This window comes from Anomaloglossus baeobatrachus, chromosome 3 (genome assembly GCF_048569485.1).
Source record: "Anomaloglossus baeobatrachus isolate aAnoBae1 chromosome 3, aAnoBae1.hap1, whole genome shotgun sequence".
NCBI lineage: Eukaryota > Metazoa > Chordata > Amphibia > Anura > Aromobatidae > Anomaloglossus > Anomaloglossus baeobatrachus.
The window spans coordinates 145,138,380-145,160,061 of NC_134355.1; the positions used below are offsets into that span (position 1 = coordinate 145,138,380).

General features: G+C 43.1%; 1 protein-coding gene across 1 annotated transcript in view; it reads right to left on the bottom strand.

The window, feature by feature from the left end:
- The window catches only part of TTC27 (tetratricopeptide repeat domain 27), a 557,582-nt gene that overhangs the window by 375,148 nt on the left and 160,752 nt on the right, over positions 1 to 21,682 (bottom strand). Inside the window, exon 7 of the mRNA XM_075338149.1 lies at positions 20,971 to 21,135. Within this exon, the coding sequence (XP_075194264.1) occupies positions 20,971 to 21,135 (165 nt within the window). The remainder of the gene's footprint in view (positions 1 to 20,970; positions 21,136 to 21,682) is intronic.

Genomic DNA, 21,682 nt, shown 5'->3' on the forward strand with positions numbered 1-21,682 from the left:
CGATCTCTGCAAATGGGAACCAATGCTATTTGGCTTACCGCTACTGAGCCTAGGTCTACAAATCGGAAGGACAGACACAGCTCTAATTAAAATTAAAGTGTGCTGTCATCCAAAGTACAGGGGGAGTGCTTACAGCCTCCATTCACAGAATAGTGATCGACAGCCATCACGGCATTTAGAAGTAGATGTAGAAAGACGGGTCTTATGCCACGCTTATCACCATTCAAGAAGCAGATGTTTTTAATCCATGTCCTTTAGCCCAAAAGCATAATACAGGTCTACGTGTTTCAAGGGTCTCAGCCCCCTTCCTTAGGACAATTTTGAAATGACAGGATCTTGTGGGATTTCTTGCCTTATAAATGGGATTGGGACCATCAGTTGTGTTGTGCAGAAGTCTGGTGGATACACAGCTGATAGTCCTACTGAATAGACTGTTAGAATTTGTATTATGGCAAGAAAAAAGCAACTAAGTAAAGAAAAACGAGTGGCCATCATTACTTTAAGAGATTAAAGTCAGTCAGTTAGAAAAATTGGGAAAACTTTGAAAGTGTACCCAAGTGCAGTGGAAAAAAACATCAAACGCTACAAAGAAACTGGCTCACATGAGGACCGCCCCAGGAAAGGAAGACCAAGAATCACCTCTGTTGCGGAGGATAAGTTTATCCGAGTTACCAGCCTTAGAAATCGAAGGTTAACAGCAGCTCAGATTAGAGACCAGGTCAATGCCACACAGAGTTCTAGCAGCAGACACATCTCTAGAACAACTGTTAAGGGGAGACTTTGTGCAGCAGGCCTTCAAGGTAAAAATAGCGGCTAGGAAACCACTGCTAAGGACAGGCAACAAGCAGAAGAGACTTGTTTGGGCTAAAGAACACAAGGAATGAACATTAGGCCAGTGCAAATCTGTGCTTTGGTCTGATAAGTCCAAATTTGAGATCTTTGGATCCAACCACCGTGTCTTTGTGTGACGTAGAAAAGGTGAACGGATGGACTCTACATGCCTGATTCCCAACGTGAAGCATGGAGGAGGAGATGTGATGGTGTGGGGGTGCTTTGCTGGTGAGACTGTTGGGGATTTATTCAAAGTTTAAGGCATACTGAACCAGCATGGCTACCACAGCATCTTGCATTCTATTCCATCTGGTTTGCGTTTAGTTGGACCATCATTTATTTTTCAACAGGACAATGACCCTAAACACACCTCCAAGCTGTGTAAGGGCTATTTGACTAAGAAGGAGACTGATGGAGTGCTACGCCTGATGACATAGCCTCCCCAGTCACCAGACCTGAACCCAATCGAGATGGTTTGGGGTGAGTTGGACTGCAGAGTGAAGGCAAAAGGGCCAACAAATGCTAAGCATATCTGAGAACTCCTTCAAGACTGTTGGAAGACCATTTCCGGTGACTACCTCTTGAAGCTAATCAAGAGAATGCCAAGAGTGTGCAAAGTAGTAATGAAAGTAAAAGGTGGCTACTTTGAAGAACCTACAATATAAGACATATTTTCAGTTGTTTCACACTTTTTTGTTAAGTATTTCATTCCACATTTGTTAATTCATAGTTTTGATGCCTTCAATGTGAATCTACAATTTTCAGTGTCATGAAAATAAAGAAAACTCTTGAATGAGAAGGTGTCCAAACTTTTGGTCTGTACTGTATATAGGATTACTAAATTGCTGTCTTTTGATCATTCTGTCTCCCAAAAATCGGAAAAGGGATCAAAAAATATTATACATCCCAAAATGATACCAATAAAGATTTCAAGTGATCCTGCAAAAAAAAAAAAAAAAAAAAACAAGCTCCGACATGGCTCTAAGGCTATGTGCCCACGCTGCGGAAAATGCGCAGAATTTGCGGCGGATTTTTGCGGAAATTCCGCGGATTTTTTTTTTCTGCAGCACAGCTACTCCCCAGCCATTTCTATGGCATTTGGGAACTGCTGTGCCCACGCTGCGGATTTTTCCGCAGCGGAAATAATGCAGTTTTCTCTGCGGAAAAATCAGCAGCATGTCAATTATTCCTGCGGATTTCTCTGCAGGGTCCCATATACTTACCTGCCTTGATAGCAGACACCGGAGTCACTTTTTCCGTCCGGTGTACAGCAGCGCGGTGAATCCAGGTACAGGAAGGAAGAGGTGGGCGGGGCCTGCACGAGCTCCGGTCATGTGACAGCCAGGGCTAGTTCAGGCCCGCCCACCTTCTCCTGCAGACGCTAACAGAGTGACCTGGCCGCCGGAAAGCGAGGTGCTGCGTGATGGAGGTGAGTATAAACTCCCGATCACTGCAGCACTTGTTCTCCATTGAGGATGCAGTGCCGAAGTCATGGTACTGTATCCTCAATGCAGAATGCCCGCACCATATCTGCAGGACATTCCGCAGCATGGAAACAGACAAAAGTTGTGGTGCAGTTTCCTGGGAGCTCCTGCGGAATGTCCTGCGGATATATCCGCAGGACACTGTCCCCATGGGCACATACCCTTACCGCTCTCAATAAGGTGATGCAAAAATATTTTATTGTAAAAGCGGTTTGTTTGTTTGTTTGCTTAGTGTGTAATAGTAGCAAATTCCCAAAAAACTAAATAAATCTGGTATTGCTGTAATTATACTGATCCAAAGAATAAATCTGTCTTATTTTTATACCACATGGTGAACAACGTAAAAAAAGAAATAGATCGCAATAAGGCTCATTTCACGTTAATTATTCACTCTAGGCTGCGCAGTCAACTAGTTTTATGCACTTCTGAAAAGGCAAACACCAGAGACCAGTCAAAGTTCAGAGTAACTCTGCCTGTTTTATTATAGTAAATGGACCTCTCCGGGTTCTGGGCACAACAGGCAGGCAGTGCGTAGGCACTTTTTTTTTTTTTTTTAAACAAAGTCCTGAATATACCCTTTTTAAATGCTTGGCGATGACATGTACTGAGTGGCTATACATGGTTTGACTATACCTTCTGTGCTGGAAGAGTCCCTTTAAACTCCTGAGAGTCAGTGTACAGTGCCGTTATAGTGAACACTACTTTGATTATCTTCAGATTGTTTTGCTCTTGTTCAGCCTGTGTTATTTCCGTACCGACCATGGCCTGTTTCACAACTATTCTTCTGTCTTTTGATTTGGTACCTTGTTTGTCCTCCTGGATCTGACCATGTGACCTGATAATTTTTGTCAATTAAACCACAGAAGAAGAACTTCTCGGAGGAATCACCCTAAGACCCCTGTGTAAGTTCACATCCTTGTACAGAGATTTAAGGGACTCTATCAGCACAGGATGACTGTTCACACCAAGTACAGGCGTGCATCATGACAAGGTCAATCATTTAAATACACCTTCCCACCTGCTGGTTTTCTACCTATCTTATCCCTTCTCTGCTCTATGAAGCCACAACTGTCAATCATAAAAGAGGGGAGGGAAAATAAGCAGGTGAGAAGCTGTATTTAAATGATTGCCCTGCTGTGATGCACGAGTGCCTGTACTTGATGTGAACAGTCATCCTGTGCTGATAAAAGTCCCGCTAAAGGGTGAAGGCCAAGGCTCCCCTGGGACCTGATAGTTGAAATAGCCAGCGCAAAAGCCTGACTGTGCTAACCCTAAAGGGTTAACCCTAAAGAGCAGCCTCATGACCACTGACAGACACGAATGCCCCATAAACTTTAGCATGCTCATGACTACTACTGCTTTGGATGTTTTCTACAGTAATGTAGTCATAGTACCCGCACCTGAATGTTTATTTCATTTAATAATGAGGGATTTGTCAGATTTTGTGGGTTTTGTGCAGCTCTCCTGACATTACTGAGTAAATAATTTGAACACAAGAACAATTCTAGAGCATTTGTTTGGAATTCTGAAGCCTTCCCTCCACTATGCCTCCTAAAAACTTCTGAAGAAACTGACAACTGGGTGTTACTTTTCAATTTATCAAATAGGGGTGTCCTACAAAGTCTAACTGGGGAATGACAGAGTGCAGGTACACAACCTCAAGCTGCAACCCCCAGTTATCAATTTATCCATAGATTCCAGTGGGAACAAGGCCTTATTCAGAAATTCATTTTTTTTCTTAGAAGTGAAAACAATGGATTGATTTTCCTTAGTGTGCTGAATTAGATTCTCATCAGTGTTCGTTTTTATCATAAATTATTTGACTCCTCCCAAACCCCCGAAAAATTTATAAATGCAAAGTTTCTCTAACCTATTAGGCTATGTGCGCAAGTTGCGTTCTCTGCAGTGCGGAAAAGAACGCACCCTCTGGCAGACTGGACACTGCGTTTATAAAATAAAATGCATCCACAACGCCTGCATTTTGGATGCTTTTTCCATGCTTTTTGGATGCATTTTTGACAGTGCGTTCCCCCCGGCAATTCAGCTCTGCTACATGCCGGCTGACAGCCGACACAGACAGAGTCGCGCGATGAGAATAAACTCTGGTAAACTGCACCCGACTTCATTGTTATACCACAGCTCTGTCTGTGTGTGGCGTCCCGATTATCATCTTTCCTGCACACATCCCGACATTACCGCCGACATCCCCGCACACATCCCGACATTACCGCCGACATCCCGGCACACATCCCGACATTACCGCCGACATCCCCGCACACATCCAGACATTGCCACCTACATCACCGCACACATCTCGACATTACCGCCAATATCCCCACACACACATCCCGACATTACCGCCGATATCCCCGCACACATCCCGACATCCCCGCACACATCCCGACATTACCGCCGACATCCCCGCACACATCCCGACATTCCCGCACACATCCCGACATTACCGCCGACATCCCCGCACACATCCCGACATCCCCGCACACATCACGACATTACCGCACATATCCAGACATTACCGCACACATCCCGACAATACAGCCCTCATCATCAACTCACACATCCCGACACTACAGCTCTCATCTTCACCGCACACATCCCGACATTACCGCCTACATCCCCGCACACATCCCGACATTACTGCCGACATCCCCGCACACATCCCGAAACTACAGCCCTCATCATCACCGCACACACACCGGCATTACCTCAGTGACGTCCCTGCTGACAGCGCGATTGACTTCAGTTGCTGCATGGAGCTCACAGGAGCGGCGGTGTTCTACGGCCGGTCCTGTCAGCTTCATGTAGCAGAGCTGGATGCGTCACGGGACCTCTGGATTACGCCGGACCTGAAGGGGTATTTGGGTATTTTAATAAAGTGGTGAAAGAGGGTGTTTTTATCGTCTTTTATTCCAAATAAAGGATTTTTTCGGTGGTATATGTTTATTTACTTTCACTTACAGGTTAATTATGGAAGGTATCTCGGGGAGACGCCTGTCATGATTAACCTAGGACTTAGTCGCAGCTATGGGCTACTGCCATTAACCCCTTATTACCCCGATTGCCACCGCACCAGGGCAATTCGGGATGAGCCGGGTAAAGTCCAGGGACTGTCGCATCTAATGGATGCGTCAATTCCGGGTGGCTCCTGGCTGATATTGTTAGGCTGGGGGGCTCCCCATAACGTGGCGCTCCCCATCCTGAGAATACCAGCCTTCAGCTGTGTGGCTTTATCTTACCTGGTATCAAAATTGGGGGGGACCGCACGTCGTTTTTTTTTTAATTATTTATTTATTTTACTGCACGATATAGACCCACCCACCTGCGGCTGTGATTGGTTGCAGTGAGACAGCTGTCACTCAGCGTGGGGGCGTGTCTGACTGCAACCAATCATAGGCGCCGGTGGGCGGGGAAAGCAGGGAATACGAGATTGAATAATGAGCGGCAGGCATTTTCAAAAGAGGAAAAGCCGTTGGACAATGTGAACGCCGTGCAGCGCCGCGCCGGTGATCGGGGATCAGTGAGTATGAGAGAGGGGGAGAGACTGACCGATGGACAGAGAGAGGGACAGACAGACAGAGAGACCGACCAATAGAGAGGGACGGACAGAGTGACCAACTGACAGAGAAAGAGACCGACCGACCAACAGAGGGAGATTCACCGACATCCACAGACAGAAATTGACTGACATTGACAGAGACTGAAAAGACCTGTGTTTTGCTTGTCAAAAAAGCATGCGGAACTCAACAAAAATGCAGTCCAAGTGCACTTTGGTTGCGTTCTGCCCCACATCATTGATTTCAATGGGTGGAGAACGCAGCTACAACGCACAAAAGAAGTGACATGCTGCTTTTTTTTCCGCAGCGATTTTGGGCTTCCAAAGCACTGCGTTTGCAAACGCAGCGTGTACATTGATTTTTTGGCTTTCTCATAGACTTTGCTGGGGAAGCTGAACGCATGCAGTTACGCTGCAGTTCAAAACGCAGCGTTTCCGCGGAAAATAACGCAACTTGCGCACATAGCCTTACTCCGATGCCCTGAACAACACTAACACAAGTTACTTCCGTCTAGCCAACACCTTCTGAATGCACATATTGTGTTTCCATATGTATAGAAATAGTTTTCGGCTCGTCGCTTTGGCAAGCTGAGGCTGGAAATTTGGCAGAATATCTTTGTCTTATAAAATTGCCAGATTGTTGTCAGAAGACGCAGACTGTTCTGATATCCTAAACCATATTCTGAGGTTAAATAAATAGTGACATAATTATCCTGTGCTGGAAATGTGTCCTTCAGTTTGAAAGACTATGCCGTACATTATATATGAAAGGAAATACAGAGGTTTCATTAGTGGTGACATGGTAAGAGTGTAGTGATTGCAGCCAAAATTAACACGATCTGAAAAGTTGAAAAGTGTACATAAATGTTAAAATATAAGGTTTGGTAATGTCTGGTCATGTAAAATTGACTACCTAGGGTCCTCAGTATGTACAGATCGAGTTGGTACTTCTGCCCTCCTTCTGCATGAAAAAGGAGTTGATGGGCAACTGGGAACCCAAGGTTAGAGAGGACCAATTTCATATATAAACTAAAGCCAGTGCTATACTGGCACTATTATGCTGGTTGTATACATACCTTTAGTAGTGAGATCGGATGTATAGTTTCTGAAATACAGGCAAGTAAAATTTGTGAAATGCACTGTTATTTGATGAAAGGGGCAATAGAATATCTAATAGGTGGGTCGGGTTTGCTAGTTATTCTCGACCCTGTCTGGCTGCCTATCCTTTCACCCCCTGTCCTTCCTGCCTCGTAATAACAGAGAGAGGGGGAGGAAGGACAGGCAGGTAGACAGGAGTGGGAATTAACTATCAAAACCTGATATGTTTAGAATCAGCATGAGGCCGGGGCCACACGGGGGACTATTGCGATCCTCGGATCATACTCGGCTCACGCTGACAGCACAGCAGGAGCTGAGTGCCATGCGAGTGTCAGTGCGACTGAGGTCCGATCATGCGATCGGACCACAGCTGCGGGGGGCGGGCCGGCACGGAGGAGGGGAGGGAGGGATTTATCTCCCTCTCTCCTCCGTAGCCGGCTATTGCCATTCTCGCCATGCACTCGCATACACCGGTGTACCACGAGTGCAGTGTGATCTTTCTCTCGCCCCATAGACTTGAATGGGTGCAAGAGAAAGAGTCTCAACATTAGAATCGCAGCATGGTGCAATTGTTTTCTCAGTCCGATTGGGGCCGAGAAAATAATTGCTCACGGGTGCTGACACACAGGTAAATATTGACTCCCTGAAGAAGCGGTGTGAAACGTGCGTTGGAGTGTGAGGCGGGGAAGCTGGTTATACGGTCTATTATGGCTACAGGTCTGGTATATGAACTATAGGGGGGGTAGTCTAATGATGCGGTTGTATTAGGTATTTTACTGTTATGAAGGCAAGAATTTGACTGCATCATTACTTTAATGTTTATATACTGGTGATTGAATATTTACTATGTGATACCCTATGTGCTTTAATTTTTCATTATACTAATGTATGACCTGCTTTCCCTGCCTATGAGTTTTATGTAGGTGTTAATTTGTATTTTTGTCAATAATGTTTTTAGAAAATATGCCATCCATAAAAAACTTCCTTTAATTGGTTGTATAGTGGTTTATTGGGATATTTTGGTTGATTTAATATTGGTCCGAGTGGAATGAGATGTTTTATCGCATTCCACTCGCTCCGATTTTCATGCTTTGTGTCTTAGGCCTGATAGTGTCAGTATAGCACTGGCTTTAGTTTATGAAAATCCTGGTGGTTGGTCTTCTTTAATCTTGTAACTTTGTGCACTCAACAGTATTTTACTTATTAACAATACAAAGATATCTGTGAGTGCAAGGACACTGGAACGATGGCCACACAAAGACAGAGCACATGGACTGGGTTGGTCCTGTTCCAATATGGATTTAAAGGGAATCTATCACATGTTTTTTGTTATGTAATGTCAGAGCACCATAATGTAGGAAAAAAAAGAGATCCTGATTACAGTGATGTGTCCCTTAAAGGGCTCTGTTTTGCTTTATTCAGTATTTTATCAGCAGGAAACTATCACTACAGGACAACAACTGGGCTTGGGCCTCCTAGACCAACCACAGCCTTAACACTGATTAGCAGCTCTCTGTCACTATACAATGTACACAGAAAGATGAGGTGTGAGTGGGGTTATACACAGCTCAATAATTGAGCTCTGCTAGCTCTGCCGCAGAGAAAAATATGACTATTATAACTGCTGCACCGAGTAAACTTACTCATTAGAGATGAGCGGACCCGTGGAAGGTCAGTTCGGAGGGTTCAGCTACACTTTAGATAAAGTTTGGATTGGGACCCAGACTTGACCTGAACCCCAATGGAAGTCACTAGTTGGGCAGTTGGGTTCTCTGCCCACATGCAGCTCTAATCAGAACACTTCCAGGGGAGGGTTGGTGGTTTTTTCTTTTTTCTTTTTTTTGTTTGGCTCACACTAGATCTGATCATGCTGTTTTTACCCCCAGTGTGAGACGTTCACACACTGCAAGTGGCTCGCATTGGGCTGAGCACCAAGCGTACCCAAGCACAGCGATGCTCGCGCTGGTGATTTGCATACGTAGAGCACCCAAACTCTGGGGTTTTTTTTTGTAAAGCCCATGTTTGGTTCGAACGTCGAATCTCGGATTCACTCATTTCTATTACTGATACATCGCTGGAATCCGGGTCTCTGTTCCTACCTCATGCTGCTGTCAGATTACATAGCAAAAATCTGCGGACTCCGTTTAAATAGAAAGCAACCGTACTGAATATATTTTTCGGTTGTCAGGCATAGTCAATGTTACAGAGGCAATTGCTGGTCTATCATAGAGGTTAATTTTAATCCATGTATAACTAATGATACCTCAAACTAAATCTTCCAAATATCTAACACCTAATTCGCACAAAACAAGTCTGGTAAGTTACATTGGGCAAAACAAAACCTCTAGAAAACTACGGTACAGCCTACGATATGGGCCTTGCTTCTATATTCTGCAATGGTCTAACAATTCTCAAAAAAAAAGCAGTGAAAATCTGCTTGATCAGTACAGACAGGAATGTATTATTGAGTGCACTATAGCCTAAGTATAGCATTACACTGAGCAGCTAAGCAAATAACAGTGGAGGCAGTGCAGCGATTACCCAAGGAAGAGTAAGCAAGGACAGAGAACTTGTGATTGATATATTATGTCCATTGACTATACAAATAAGAGACTAAAGCCCGATGGTGACCCCTAGTGTTCTTGTTTTACTGGTAACTAATAGATGGCAGCTATATCTGTAAAGCTCAGCAAAAATATAAATACTAAACCTCATAAAAAAATAAACATTTAAAATAAAAATGCGATTGAAGAATATAATTGGACTGATGGAAATATATGAATTTTTTAGTAAAGTAACACATATATCACAATATTAATAGCATTCATACTATGGCAACAATAACACAAGCCCAAAGTCTATAGTAATAGGTCATGGAGCCATGGCTGTCTGATAGCAATAGAGCACAAGTAATCAAACAAATGTTTATTCACATAAAGTAGGAAGAAAATCTATAAATTCACATTCCTTACACAATCGGAATATACTGTATTAAAAATGAAATGTAACAAAAAAAGTAAAACAAAAACAAACAATAAATAAAAGATATATAATGATCAGCCATAACATTGAAACCACTTGCCTCATGTTGGGTAGGATTCCCTTGTGAAGGTGAAACTAACATCTGAATGTGCCGTCTAATATCTGGCACCAAGAGAACAGCAGAGAACGATTGAAGTCTTCTAATTAATAATTAAAGGAAGCCTGTCACTTGCTTAAAAATTGAATTAAACACCTTGTAAATATCCCTAAGATCCCCTGTTTATGTCACTCTTTTTCGTTTTGCACTGTGTCGCTCCATGGTAGAGATATTACCATGTTTTGGTTTTGGAGCACAGTATGTGAAATCTCAGCTTGCAGCGCAACTGGACGTCTCTTGAGTCTTTTCTGGTGACATGCGCTTTCAACCCTCCCTTCCAGATGCTGCCAATCATAGATCTGCAGCATCTGAAACTGCGAGATCGAAGACCAGCAGTAGCGTCTGGTAAGGGAAGACTAATGAAAGATCCAATTGAAGTACAAGTAGAAATTTCACATACTGCGCTACAAAAACAAACGAAAAAATGATGATATCTCCTCAAGGAAGTGCCACAGAACAAAATGGAAAAAAGAGAGTCAAAATCAAGGGAGCTTAAAGATTTTTACAAGGTATTTCAATTAATTTTTTTGAGTGAGTGAAAGGTATCTTGCTCAGAAAATTGCGTTGCATACTTTGTAAGGCCCTGTGCGCACTAGAAAAAGGATTTTTCTGAAGAAATTTCTCAAGAAATTTCTTGAGAGTCTGAAAGATTAGCGCACTTGCGTAAAAAAATGCACCAATAACGCATGCGTTTTTACCGCGTTTTTGATGCGTATTTTTTCCGCAGGTTGGCCCCTGCGTTTTTTTTTACCATTATCTATGGCAAAAAACACAGGAAAACTGCAGAAAACAAGTGACATGCTCAATCTTTTTCTCAAGAAATTCTGCAGAAACAATGTTCTTGAGAAAAAAATTGCAGTGTGCGCACAGCTATTTTTTTTTCCATAGGTTTTGCTGGGGAATGTCTGCAGAAAGGTTATGAACATTTTCTCAAGAAATTTCTGCAGCAAAAACGCAAAAAAGCCCGCAAGTAAAAACGCTGTGTGCATACAGGACCTAAAAATCTCTAAGCTCTCCTAATTCTGCCACTTTTTTCTGCTTTGGGCTGTGTCACTCCATTTTAGACATACTGTATTCATAGCTCAACAGATGATCTAACAGTGTCAGAGCTGTGATTGGCGGCTCTCAGACTGCCGAGCTGTGATTGCACACGCCACAAGACAAGACTATGAAGACCAGCCCAAGCTGAGATTTCATGTACTGAGCTCCAAAAACAACTAATGTGAATATCTCTATAATCGAGAAACACAACCCAAAACGAACAAAAACGCTGCAAAATCAGGTCCGTGCAGGGATTTTTACAAGTTATTTAAAGAAAATCTGTCACCAAGCTTTTGCCACCTAATCCGAGAGCAGCATAACCTAGGGGCAGGGATCCTGATTCCAGTAATTTGTCACTTACTGGGCTACTTAAGTGAGCTTTACACGCTTCGACATCGCTAGCAATTGCTAGCGATATCGAGCGTGTAAGCACCCGCCCCCGTCGTGTGTGCGATATCGTGTGTTCGCTGCCGTAGCAAACATTATCGCTACGGCAGCGTCACACGCACTTCTGGTCGGTGGCGTCGCTGTGACTGCCGAACAATCCCTCCCTCAAGGGGAAGGGACGTTCGGCATCACAGCGACGTCACCGCGACGTCACTAAGCGGCCAACCAATCAAAGTGGAGGGGCGGAGATGAGCGGGACATAACATCCCGCCCACCTCCTTCCTTCCGCATTGCGGCCGGCGGCAGGTAAGGAGACGTTCCTCGCTCCTGCGGTGTCACACATAGCGATGTATGCTGCCGCAGGAGCGACGAACAACATCGATAATCAACCATTACCGATTTTTGGTTTTGGAATGACCTCTCCATGGTGAACGATTTTCACCATTTTTGAGGTCGCTGGTAAGTGTTACACACTGCGATATTGTTAATGACGCCGGATGTGCGTCACTAACAACGTGACCCCGACGATAAAACATTAACGATATCGTAGCGTGTAAAGCCCCCTTAAGTGTAGTTTTGATAAAATCACTGTTTAATAAGAAGTAGATTATCATTAGAGGACTACTTGGCGTGCTGCAAGGTAGTCCAGCATATTCATGAGCTCTGTATAACTGCTAGATCTGCAGCAGAAAAAACATTGATTTTATCAAAATGAGAGCAAACAGCTCAGTAAGTGACACATCGCTGGAATCAGGGTCTCTGTCTCTACATTATTCTGGTCTCAGATAGGGGGGAGCAAAAACCTGGTGACATTGATTCCCTTTAACTCAATTTTTGGAGCTGGTAACAGGTTCTCTTTGAGGGGCCATATAACGGTACACATTCCCAACAACAATACGAGTTTCAATAAAAAGGATTTAGCCACGTAAAGCCGACATCATCTAAATAAGACTCCAACTCTGTAGAGGTCCTCTGCTTGAAATACAAGAAACAACAAATGGAGGCAAAGTTACAACTGACTCCTACGTAAGGGCCTTTTTACACTAAGGACTGCTTTAGGTTTCTGTTTCCTATTTTATAACAAAGCTTTACTTGGAAAAATTTGGGCAGAGTGTCTTTTAGTTTCTATTTCTGGAATTTTTCAAAAATTGCTATATTTTTACAAGCACTGATAATCCACTACTTGTCTATAGGCTTGTATAAAGAACTCTGCTGATGAGACGCCGGCATTTCCGTACATTTCTACACAACATACTTGGTCCTGCCAGAACATTCCTATATAATTTGCCATGTTGAAATAATAGAAAACATTACAGGATCTACCACCGTGCCTTGGCTGCAGGTCGGCTTTTGCTGTGGAAATGCATAGGAACAATTTAGCTGTGGAATTCCAATCAAAACTCATCCAAAAGTCAATTTACACCATCTTTGTTCATAAACAATAAAATAACATAAATCATAATAATATAATTTACCATATAACTTGTACTTCTACTATAGTAACTACTGCCACAACAACATAACATTGGAACTAAACCAAAAGCAACCAAGACCAATAACTAGAGATGAGTGGATTCGCAGATAACCGGGACAGGCAGGTCCCTGTTATTTAGTTTGTTTCTTTTTAAATATCGTTCCGTTCCAGAATTCGGTCCCCATATAAGTCTATGGGGATCAGAAACCGGAGATTAAAAATGTTGGTAGAAGGGATAGTAGGATAGGAGTGCACATGGTGTACTTTCGGAGGCTCTGTCATGGCGGTAAGCTGCTTCCAGGTAACGCATTCACTTCCGCAGCAGATAATTAGGTTTTATTGAATATTCAGCGCTTTACCCACCCACAAGCGCCTGTGATTGGTTGCAATCAGACACGCCGCCACACAGTGTCAGCTGACTGCATCCAATCACAGGCTCTATGCTGGTCTATATCGTAGGCCGGAGTCAAACTGGCATATGGCATCTGATGCGAGAGCATCAGTTGCAATATGCTAATGACCTCCGGCTCAGGCACTGCTGCAAGTGTGAGCAGAGTTTACATCTCCTCCATTGTCAGCCTGTGCGTTGTGACCACAAATCACCTGAGTGACTTAATTGCTCATCGCAGCTCAGTCATTGTCTGTCTGCACTCTCAGCAGGCAGTCATTCTCTAAGGCCCAGCGCTGTGACTATAAAGTAACAGAGCTGAATCATCGTGGGACCTCGTGTGGATTAGGTCTGACCTTCATGGGTGTTTTGGGGGTTAATAAAGTGGTGAAAGAGGGTGTTTTTTGTATTTTATTCCAAATAAAGGATTTCTCTCTGTTTGTGTCTATTTCTTTTTACTTATAGGATTAGTGATGGGGGTTTCTTAGACCCATGCCCATCACTAATTTTGGGTTTGATGACAATTGTTTTATTTTTATACCATGATACTGACCCTCAGACAGCACCTGCGATTGGTTGTTTTCAGATGCCAGGCTGGTCAGTGAGTAGGGAAAGCAGTGCATATGGATGAGCAATGAACAGCCCAGGAAATGAAAGAGAGCCCACAGGAGGAGTGTACAGTCTCGTGGGAGCAGTGTACAGCTGCGACGGAGCCTTGGCAAGTATGAAATGCTTGCTTCATTCTTATTTTCTTTATTTTTCATTTTTTTTTTTTTTTTTTTTAAATGCTCGAGTGCCAGATCAAAACAGCCAAAATCCCGGGCCCGGCACCCGGGCGCCTTTGAAACTGCGCGGATCTGGACTTTTACAGTCTGGGTCACACCATCACTACCAACAGCATTATTATTTACTGATCAATTAACACTAGAACTACTGGACTCGTGACACCTATATAGAAATACATGGTGCAAAGTAGTCAAAATGACTACCTCAGTAGTTCTAGTGTTAAGGAGTGAGTATAAAACTGCATGAACCATTTTAATCCCTTTAAAGACCTGTTGCCCTTTTGATTTTGCACTTTCATTTTATTCCTTCCCTTCTTCCAATAGCCGTAACTTTAATTTTCCATTGGCATACTTTGTTTTTTGAGAGACAAGTTTTAGTTTTGAATGACATGTTACTATACAATTTACTGCGAAATGAATAAAAAAATTCTATTTGGAATGAAATCATGAAAAAATGCAAATGCAATTCTACCATGGTCTTCATGGGAATATGCTTTTAGGCTATGTGCGCACGTTGCGTACTAGCCCTGCAGAAATTTCTGCAGCGATCTGAAGAGCACACGTGCGCTTCAAATCGCTGCAGAAAATGTCCGTAGAGAAAAAAAAAAAATCCGATTCCATGCGCTCTGCCTGCAGCTCCTGCCATAGACAGAGCAGGAGCTGCCGGCAAAGCGCACGGAAGAAGTGACATGTCACTTCTTAGAACGCAGTGCTTCGGGCAGCAGCCGAAGCGCTGCGCTCTAAGACGCCACGTGCGCACGGCCCCTGCACAATCTCCATAGACTGTGCAGGGGACGCAGGACGCATGCAGTTAGGCTGCGCTACAAAGCGCAGCGTAACTGCATGTATTTACGCAACGTGCGCACATAGCCTTACGGTGCTCAATTTGTAGTAAACAATTACTCAGAAACACGGTTCTCGAGGTCGATACAATAACGGCAACACCAAACTTAAATAGTTTTGTTTTGATTTTTTTTCATTATAGTGCCTTAAAAAAACTATGCATACTTCAAACTTTTGCACATTTTTTTCACTTTACACCCACAAATTTAGATGTATTTCTGCATTTTATGTATATATTTTATTATACTAACACTAAATAGAAAGTATTTGTAAAATGTACAGAAAAGGTTTTCTTAATATTTTAAAAATATTAATCTGGAAATGAACATTTGTGTTCAGCTCCCAAGTTAATACATTGCAGGACCACCGTTTTCTGCAATTATTGCTATAAGTCTTTTGGGTCAGGCTAGGTTCACATTTCCGTTGTTTTGCATCAGTTACATGTGTTGCTTGACGCTTGTGACTGATGCGTTGTACAACGGATGACAAGAATTGGAATTCATTGTCACGAGAAAGCGGATTCCGTTGTAAAATGAGAGAGAACGATCAGCTGATTGCTCCCAGAAGCCGGCCGCCAGAAGATCTGCTGCTCATTCACAATAGCTGCCGAGAGATAGACATTCATTTAAATGATTAAACACAAGATTTGAGCATGCGCAGTGAAAACATAAGGATTCCGCTGCTCAAAAAACGTTACATGCTGCGTTCCTGCCGCCCGAAGGGTCAGTCGTTCCACGACTGATCAGTCGGGCAGCGGATGCAACGCAAGGGCATCAGTTGCAATCCGCCGCTCATACAAGTCTATGGAAAACAACGGAATCCGTCAAACGGATTACATTGTTTATCAGAGAGGCGGATTGTGACTGATCATAAACAACGGAAATGTGAACCTAGCCTAATGTTCTCCCAGCTTTGCAAAACTAGAGGCTAATATATTTGCCCATTCTTGCTTGCAAAATAGCTGTATCTCAGTGAGATTGGATGAAGACATCTGTAAATAGCAATTTTCAGGCCTTGCCACAGATTCTCAATGTGATTTACATCTGCCCTGTGAATGGAACATTCAAACACATGAACATGCTTTGATCTAAACCATTCCATTGTAGCTCTGGCAGTATGTTTAGAGTTGTTGTCCTGCTGAAAGGTACATTTTTGCCAGAGTCTCAAGCCTGCTTCAGCCTCCAATATGTTTTATTTAAGGATTGCCCTGCATTAAGCTCCATCCACCTTCCCATCAACACTTACCAGCTACCTTGTCTCTGCTGAAGAAAAGCTTCCCCGCAGGATGATGCTGTTACCACCATGTTTGATGGTAGGGATGGCGTTTTCAGAATGATGGGCAGCGTAGGTTTTCATCCACATATAGCGTTTTGCATTTATCCCAAAAAGGTCGGCGTTAAGCGGGCTTTACACGCTGTGACATCGCTAACGATTGCTGGCGATGTCGAGCGTGATAGCACCCGCCCCCGTCGTACGTGCGATATTGTGTGATCGACCTGTGCAGCGACGTCGCTATGACCGCTGAACAATCCCTCCTTCAAGGGGGAGAGTGTTCGGCGTCATAGCGATGTCACTGCGGCGTCACTAAGCGGCCGGCCAATAGAAGCAGAGGGGCGGAGATGAGCGGGACGTAATATCCCGCCCACCTCCTTCCTTCCGGACAGAGGTAAGGAGATGTTTGTCGCTCCTGCGATGTCACACATAGCGACGTGTGCTGCCGCAGGAACGACGAACAACATCGCTAATAAGCAATTAACGATTTTTTGATTCAGGACGACCTCTCCGTGGCGAACGATTTTGGCCACTTTTGCGATCGACTACAGTCGCTCGTATGTGTCACATGCTGCGATGTCGTTAACGTCGCCGAATGTGCGTCACAAACAAAGTGACCCCAACGATGATACGTTAACGATCTCGTAGCGTCTAAAGCCCGCTTTAATCTCATCTGACCAGAGCACCTTCTTCCACCTCTAGCTGTGCCACCTACATGAGTTTTCACTAACTGCAAATGGGACCTCTAATGGCTTGCTTTAAAAAATGGCTCTCTTCTTGACAAATAAAGGCCAGATTTGTGGAGTACACAACTAAAGGGGGCTTTACACGCTACGACATCGCTAATGCGAACTCGTTGGGGGTCACAGAATTGGTGACGCACATCCGGCCGCATTATGATGCCGTTGCGTGTGACACCTATGAGTGATTTTGCATCGTCGCAAAAACGTGCAAAATCGCTCATAGGTGACATGGGAGTCCATTCTCAAAAATCATTACTGCAGCAGTAATGAAGTTGTTCCTCATTCCTGCGGCAGCACACATCGCTCCGTGTGACACCGCAGGAACGAGGAAGCTCTCCTTTCCTGCCTCCCGGCCGCTATGCGGAAGGAAGGAGGTGGGCGGGATGTTACGTCCCGCTCATCTCCGCCCCTCCGCTTTTATTGGGCGGCGGTTCAGTGACGCAGCTGTGACGTCGCTGTGATGCTGAACGAACCGCCCCCTTAGAAAGGAGGCGGATCACCGGTCACAGCAACGTCGCCGGGCAGGTAAGTAGTGTGACGGGTTCACGCGATGTTGTGCGGCACGGGCAGCGATTTGCCCGTTGAACAGTTGTCCTATGGAAAGATTTTTCCATCTGAGTTGTGGATCTCTGCAGCTCCTCGAAAGTGACTATGGGCCTTTTGGCTGGTTCCTTTATTTGTGCTCTCCTTGCTTAGATGGATGGCTATGTCTTGGTAGGTTTGCAATTGTGCCATACTCATTCAATTTTTGGAGGATGAATTGAACGGTTCTCTATGAAATGTTCAGACCTTGGGCTATTTTGGAATAACCTAACCGTGCTATGCTATTCTCAACAACTTTTCCTGCCCTGTCTGGAGTGTTCCTTGGTTTTAATGATCCTGTTTGATCCCTAATGTTCTCAAACAAAACTCTGAGGCCATCAGAGAACAGCTGCACACTGTGTGCAGAATTATTAGGCAAGTTGTATTTTAGAGGATTTTTTTTTTTTTATTATTATTCATCAACAACTATGTTCTCAATCAAGCCAAAAGACTCCTAAATATCAAGAGTGTTTTTTTTTATTTGGCTATCTTAGGAGGATATCTGTTTTTGCAGGTAGTTATTTATGTGCAGAATTATTAGGCAACTTAAATAAAAACCAAATATATTCCCATTTCACTTGTTTATTTTCACCAGGTAAACCAATATAACTGCACAAAATTTAGAAATAAACATTTCTGACATGCAAAAACAAAACCCCCAAAATATAGTGACCAATATATATAGCCACCTTTCTTTATGATGACACTCAACAGCCTACCATCCATAGATTCTGTCAGTTGCTTGAGCTGTTTACAATCAGCATTGCGTGCAGCAGCCACCACAGCCTCCCAGACACTGTTCAGAGAGGTGTACGATTTTCCCTCCCTGTAGATCTCACATTTTATGAGGGACCACAGGTTCTCTATGGGGTTCAGAATCTGGTGAACAAGGGGGTCATGTCATTATTTTTTCATCTTTTAGACCTTTACTGGCCAGCCACACTGTGGAGTAGTTGGATGCATGTGATGGAGCATTGTCATGCATGAAAATCATGTTTTTCATGTTTGAACGATACCGATTTCTTCCTGTACCACTGCTTGAAGAAGTTGTCTTCCACAAACTGGCAGTAGGTCTGGGAGTTGAGCTTCACTCCATCCTCAACCCAAAACGGTTCCACAAGTTCATCTTTGATAATACCAGCCCATACCAGTAAAGTAGTTCTTTACTGATCCAGCCTCTGGCCCATCAAGAGTCACTCTCATTTCATCAGTCCATAAAACATTTGAAAAATCAGTCCTAAGATATTTCTTGGCCCAGTCTTGATGTTTTATCTTATGTTTCTTGTTCAAAGGTGGTGGTTTTTCAGGCTTCCTTACCTTGGCCATGTCCCTGAGTATGGCACACCTTGTGCTTTTTGATACTCCAGTAGCGTTGCAGCTCTGAAATATGCCCAAACTGGTGGCAAATGGCATCTTGGCAGCTTCACGCTTGATTTTCTTCAATTCATGGGCAGTTATTTTGCCCAACACACTCCTTGCAACCCTGTTGGCTATTTGCCATGAAACACTTGATTGTTCGGTGATCACGCTTCAAAGGTTTGGCAATTTCAAGACTGCTGCATCCCTCTGGAAGACATCTTACAATTTTGGACTTTTCAGAGCCCGTCAAATCTCTTTTCTGACCCATTTTGCCAAAGGAAAGGAAGTTGCCTAATAATTAAGCACACCTTATATAGGATGTTGATGTCATTACGCCACGCCCCTCCTCATTACAAAGATGCACATCACCTGCTTTACTTAATTGGTAGTTGGCTCTCAGCCTATACAGCGTGGAGTAGGACAACGGGTAAAAAATGTATCATATGATCAAAATACTTCTTTGCTTAATAATTCTGCACACAGTGTAGTTATACTGAGAATCAATTTACTAATTATGTGATTTCTGGGGGCTTATTGGTCACTCAGGATTTTATTTAGGGGTATCAAACTAAAGGGGGCTGAATATAAATGCACGTCACAATTTTCAGATTTATATTTTTCAAATATTTAGAAAATCATGCATCATTTCCTTTACATTTAACAAACATTTGCTACTTTGTGCAGGTATGTCACGTAAAAAAAATTGTCTGTGTCACCATTTTCTGAGACCTGAAACGTTCTGATATTTCCATCGAATTATCTATGTAATCTCTGTCTTTTCTATGATGAATTCATGACTATATTGATAACAATTTGGGATATATATGACATTTTGATTAAGTTTTATTACATATATTTAGGTAGGAGTAGCAGTGATGACCCAGAAAAATGTAATTTTGACATTGATTATTTTTTCTGATTACACAGTTTACAAAGTGGGTAAATTCATTTTAGACAGGACTTTAACAGACACGGTGATACCAAATGTTTTATATATTTTTATTTCTATATATTTAATACAGGGAAATTAATACTGAGCCCAATGACTGGATGCAGCAGAGACATGTTGTAGATCTGACATCAGTAATGCAGCTCTGTAAAGAAAGACCGCAGGAGGGCGTGCTTTAAATGCCACTGTCAGATTTCGCCGGCTCTTAGAGGTAGGTCGTGGCTGTGTGTCAAAGCAATTATTTCCTGGGTATGTGTTAGGCTAAAAAAGTTAGCCACTTCATACACCCACTACCGACTTGAGCTGTAGATGTACAGCAAATGTCAGTAAAGGGTTAAAGTGCACAAGTCAAGCTTATGTGCGTTCCGGGTTTTGCTTCTTTTTTTTTTCCTTCATTGTTTGTTGCTGGTGAAGTTTGGGGTTTCCAGATATTTTTGGCCGATTCAACAACTAAGACTTTTTTTTTTCTTCAAATGTACTCCACTCACCCGCTAGACGGATTTTATGTATGCCTTCAGTTTGAATAGGCAGAATCGGCACATTACTACAGGATGGGGCAAAAGGATGAGCACATTACTGCAGGATGGAGCACAAAGATGGGGACATTAGTTCAGGAGACAAGGATGGGGCACATTACTACAAGGGGGGACAAGGATGGGGCACATTACATTTTATTGGTATCTATTTTTATTTTTGAAATTTAACAGTAGCCTCTGCATTTCCCACTCGAGGCTTATACTTGAGTCAATAAGGTTTCCCAGTTTTCTGTGGTAAAACTAGGCGCCTCGGCTTATACTTGAGTATATACAGTAATTTCTTAACTAAGAACTGAAAAGAGTTTTTACCAATTGACAATCTGTTGTCAGAAATTGTTGACAAAGGGCTTTGAGTTCTGAGTTCATGCAGATTTCAATCCTATTACACCTCATGAGCATTTTCCATCTGTCCAACAGCGGCCGAACCTCCTACGTAAGTCCTTAACGAAATAACCTTATACCTCCAATATGGGAGATCAGAGCCTTACCTGTTAAATTAACTTTAAGCTTGGATATGTTCTTCGCTCGGTTAAGATGCTCCTTTGCTTTCTTGTACTCATAGAAATAGAGACATACATATCCACACTCAATATGGAGCTGTACAAGTAAGTCTTGGGCGCCTTTTTCCAAAAATAGGTCTTCAATCTTTAGGACTAAAAGAGAATTAAGATGTAAAGTTACTAGATGAATACTGTATATTCCATCCCTGCTTGTGTGTATGGGTGTGTGTTTATACTATGCACATCTTTATTTATGTATGTGTATGTATGCGTGTATGTATGTATGTATGTATGTAGAGTAATGTATCTGTCAACAATCAAAAACAGTTCTCTTCAGAAGTAAAGTAAGTGTGTGAATAAAATGGAGCAGATGCTGCCATAACTGTACAGTGGTTGCAAACGCACCAGTCAACAAGTTAAAACCTATCCTGTGGATAAGTGCTAACCTAATTGAATAGGACAACAAATTCAAGGGACCAACTTCAGTGAGAGAAGCATCCAGTACGCTGAATTTCAGCGGTCAATTATTTTGGCGGCAGTAACCCTTGGTTAAGTTGGTCGCTACTGTGTATAGGGTTGTCAAGGAAGAGCTTCAGCCATAACGACTGTTTGGTAGACAGATATGTCATTTGTAAGGGGCCTTTAAAGTATGATGACGATTAAACCAGTAAACACATTTACAACCAGCTTCAGACCCTTC